This window comes from Orycteropus afer, unplaced genomic scaffold (assembly GCF_000298275.1).
Source record: "Orycteropus afer afer isolate SDZICR_OR568_19922 unplaced genomic scaffold, OryAfe1.0 scaffold00182, whole genome shotgun sequence".
Lineage (NCBI taxonomy): Eukaryota > Metazoa > Chordata > Mammalia > Tubulidentata > Orycteropodidae > Orycteropus > Orycteropus afer.
Window position 1 is genome coordinate 4,936,533 of NW_006921769.1, and position 4,888 is coordinate 4,941,420.

The window sequence follows — 4,888 nt, forward strand, 5'->3', positions numbered from 1 at the left end:
GATTTTTGTTTTCTTTGCATGTTATCTATGCAAGCAGGGTAGTGTGCTGTGCTCCTCTCTTCACTAGCTGACAGCACTTATACACTCACCACCTGTCTCCTTTCCTATTGTCAGCCTCTCGTATGTCCCTGCCGACCTTGGCAAACAGAGCCTATTCTTAGGTCCCTGGAATCTGAATGAGAATACTATAACTTTAAAATTCAAAATGGTTGCCACTTGTAAACATTCCAAATGGATGCACCCTCGATCACTTTAAATATCCAAAAAGGCCACTGCTTATTAACATTCAAAATGGCTGCGCCCTTGGTCACTTTAAATATCCAAAATGGCTGCCACATGTAAACAATCAAAATTGCTGCACCCTCCGGACAGCGGAATGTCAACAGTTCAGGTTGTCTCCCTTCTTGCTGTTTCCCTTCCTAGTCATAGGCCACCAGAGCAGTCACCCCTACAGCCCTTGGTTACCAGAGCTGATGCTTAGGTCAATTCTCAGGTCCCAACACCACTTGGAAGTATTCAGGCTGTTGGTCTCATCAGAGTAGCTGAGAGTCTGTAGCTCTGACCATCTCTGTACTCACTGTTTTTGTTCAGGTTTTTCCACTTGTTGGTGCCTAATCCACTTCTGTATAGTTCCGTTCAAAGCTCAGGGCTCCAGGATTCGCTTCTGTATCTCTGTCAATTGGTTTTTCTTTTCTTTGTTGAAGAGGGTCTGTGTCACTTTTCTGCCTATTCCTCCATCTTACCAGAACTCTCCATACTGACATATATTCTTGAAAAAAGAACTACGCATAGAAGTAATGATTATTACATACTTATATATAGTTTACTTTTATCCAATTTATATTTTTTTATTACCTATCTTTCTTTATGTTTAAAGAAAAGAAAAAAATTGCAAAGCAGAGTAAAAAATGAAAAATACATTAAAATGAATGATGGGAAAAATGAGTATGAATAATAGGTAAAATTAAAAAGGAGACAACACAAACGTGGAAATTGTAAAAGGTAAAATGTCTGATATGAAATAACCAAGGAGAAAGGAATAAGAAGAAAAATGCCCTGTAAATTATGCTTCTCAGCATTCCACTCCCTAGTGGCACAATGGTTAAGCACTGAGAATGTTAACCAAAGATCAGAGGTTCAAACCCACCAGTCTCTCTCAGAGAAAAAAGACCTAGCAATCTGCTCCTGTAAATCCTATAGGGCAAGTCTACTGTCTCATAGGGTGACCACGAATGGGAATTGACATGACAGCACACAACTACAGCCTGCTACAATGTTAACAGTTTCACAGTGTGCTGACTAGAAAGGGACTAAAAATCAGCAAGCATGATGTTTTTTACAGCATAGTTTTCTAAGAACATCATTTTATCTGTAAATAGCAACTCATAGCCTCAGAAGCCACCTACCTCTTCTAGGCATTCCAGGGTGCAATGACCCTCAGATCGGAACTCAGGCATCCCGGGAGGTATGGTATGGAAGAGGCTTACCCAGAGGCCAGCCTCGATCACCCCAGCATCGTATTTCCTAATATCAGTCGTATGAAATAATCTCAGTCCTGAATTATCTACTAATCCTGGAAAAAAATAAAAACATATAATAAAAACTGAGTTTGAGTTCTTAAAAAAAAATTCTCCACATTCAGTTGAAATGGGTTTATTAATTTTCTTTAAAGTATCACAATGGAAAGGAATAAAATCAGAAATTAATGGGAGATCACATTCAGCTTCACAAATATATTGTTCACAACCCCATTAGACTTTTACGGCATACTATGGGAGAAATGTTTGTTACTCAGCTGAAACATTCCACAACTCTCATATATGACAAAATGAAAATTCTAAATCATTTATTAGAATATAGATTAACTCAACAAAAATTTTGCTTTCTATTGTTCTGAGGTAAAGCTCAGTAACATTTACCTAGAGGTCTAGAAACTATCTGTTCATAGAGAAAAGTACTGAAGATTAGCTTTCTCTTTTTATACTCTATTGCCATTGTCTTATTCAAAAAAGAGTCATTTAATAGACAAGCATTTACCAAGAATCTATTATGTGTGCAGCACTCTACTAGACTTTGTGGAGATAAGAAATGAGTAAGACACACTCCTTGCTGTCACATAAGCTACCGTAAGGAAAGAGACTGAGTCCCAATACTTCATTAATCTATGTACTCAGGGTGAGATGTAGTGACTCCCTTCTGCAGTGGTGATTTATCTACCTGTGACTACCAAACTCATCCTGTCCCCTCAGTTTAATTTTTCATGTTCTTTAAATTGATTGGCTTAATCTACTGATCATTAATTACTCTTTTTTAAATAACAAAGTTTCTCATTTCATATAATACACCCCACAAACTTACACACACACACACACACACATTTGGAGAATATCCATTACTATGAATGCTTTAGGGCACGATGAATTGTTGTAATTAACTATTCGGTAATTATCCCAGGAAATCCTTAACTGTCACCCTCTTTAACAGCTTTGAAAAAAATGCAGCTTCCTCTCCTGCTTAATGACTTTGTTATCATGAACATACATTGGGTATTGGTTGTTGACTTAGGTTTGTTCAGACTTTCAGGATCATGATGGGGAAGCATTGTGCCCATAAAAACACTAGCTCGGAAGCTGACTTCCTCAGCTTCAGGTCCCAGCTCCACTGCTCACTAGCTGTAAGGCCTTGGGAAAGTTACCTAATCCTTTTGAGCTTCAGCTTTCCAATCTGTACCATGACCTTAATAGCAATAGTACTACCCCATAAAGCTGACACGGGGCTTAAACACAAGTGCTTAGAAGAGTGTTTGGCACCAATTGAGTACTCAATAAATGGCAGCTAGGCTACAAGCTCCTGAGGCTAAAGTGTATCTTTTCATCTCTGTATCTCTAGTGTCTGGTGGAAAGACTTATACCAGAGACTCAATCTTTCATTAAATAAATCATGAAAATAAATTTTTATTTATTATTATTACCAGTGCACATAAACATTACAATGGGGAAAGTCTATTCTGACTTGAGAATATTCTTTGGACATACCTTGGACGATTTCATTTTATGTTTTATATATTTTTAAATCTGCCTCCTTCATGTAACAGTTAGATCGGCAGAAAAGTAGGGAAGAATTCCAGTTGGGTTTTCCTATAATTAGGTTCATTCATTGCATTAGCTGTTTGCATCGCTAATATATTATCTAGTGAAACAAAGTACTAATTTATTAAGTAAATAAAAAAATGTTTATTAAAAAGAACTTTTCTAATAATCCAAATCCATATGACACTATGTTTGGAAGTAAAATTAACATAACTCTAAGGATGTATTTTAATTATGAATATGAATAAAAACAGAATACTAGAAGCCTTGAGATCTATGTTAACCTATTAGTAGAACAAGCTTACATTCCATTTTTGCATTGAAATATCATCAGAAAGTGAAGTTGATTGGAAATAGACAAGGCACATCAATCGAATCTTCCATCTTTATGATACTTTATAAAAGTGATTCATGTTGCATTTCCAATTGCAGAATTATTATATAGTATATAGGATATTCCTTCTATGGATAACATAAAATTAAAAATGTGAAAGAATTTTTAAAAATAAAAATTGCAATATAAATATAAGACCTTCAAGAGTTTTTCCATTATTATTATAAATAATTCTCCTAAGTTTTATAGACAAATACATTTGCATGGGACTGTAACCTTCAGAATTGGTAATAGGTTATTTTAAAATATCCCTTTAGATTTATGAAAGTTTTTCACCTTAATTCTTATAGACTCAAGGTTTAGAGTAAGGGACATAACTTATGGGTGAAAAATTAAAATGAATTCAGAGAAAGTGTTTTGTATGAATTACTTTGGCACAATATCTTGGTCTTAAGCACAATATCTTAGAAAACCTTTAATTTAGAGAAACATCATTCTTGAAAGAGCTCATCACATTACCCCTGCTTACAATCTATTTTCCATGCTGCAGTGGTCAGAGTTGGCTTTTTAAAATATGAATCTCAGTATTTGACTCCACTGAATCAACCTCTTCAGTCACCTCCCATTGCCTTTAGGATAAAGACCAAAATCTTTCCCATGACCTTTAAGGCCTTAGATGGCTTGGTTCTGCTCATCTCCAGGCTCAGCAGCTCCTTGCTTCACCTCTGCCCCAGCACATCCCCTCATCCAGATGAACAGTTTGCTTCCTGAAGGAAGAATTTCTGTCCCACTCTTCTCTCACAAGCTTGTGGCTAGATTAGCTCACCAATTAGTCATAGTGTCAGGTACCTCCCCTTTGGACCAAGTAAGATATATATAATTTTATATTAATTGGTGTAATATTTTGATTGTTTCTCTTTCCTGCTAGACTACAATATCCATGAGGGTGGGGACACTATCTGTTTGCCACTCACATTATATACTCAAGCACAGGCCTAATACATAGTTGGTGGTCATGGTTTGCTCAATAACTGTATGAATCAATGCAAAATAATAACTGAGCTTTTTCTGCTTATAATTTCATATTGAAGCTATCATGTTTGGGTTTGGGGATTTTACATAACTGAATTTAAAAATCAAATGTGCAAACTTAAATCCCTTCTCTTCAATATCATATTACACAGTATCACTATATAAATATTTCTTGAGTATATTAATAGTTTATTCATCACACGAAAAAATGATTAATACCTTTGAATGTGATGAACAGTAATGTCTCCATATGTTCAGTTAGAAAGAAAATGTTCCATAAGCCCTATATATTTAGGACTAATTTATATGCCTCTCACAAAGAAAGATCTATTATCTAGGTGCTGGCAAGCAGTAGGCAAAGGTTTTCTAAGATCAGTGACCACACATGGCCATTTGCATGGTTTGGTTCTGGTTAATGCCTGCTGTCTCAGTA

At 35.8% G+C, this 4,888-nt stretch overlaps 1 protein-coding gene across 1 annotated transcript in view; it reads right to left on the reverse strand.

Annotated features, from left to right (window-relative positions):
- The window catches only part of MOXD1 (monooxygenase DBH like 1), a 154,522-nt gene that overhangs the window by 25,739 nt on the left and 123,895 nt on the right, over positions 1-4,888 (reverse strand). The window contains exons 10-11 of the mRNA XM_007947392.1: positions 4,273-4,277; positions 1,407-1,573 (exon numbers count right to left, since the gene is read on the reverse strand). Coding sequence (XP_007945583.1) covers positions 1,407-1,573; positions 4,273-4,277 — 172 coding nt within the window. The remainder of the gene's footprint in view (positions 1-1,406; positions 1,574-4,272; positions 4,278-4,888) is intronic.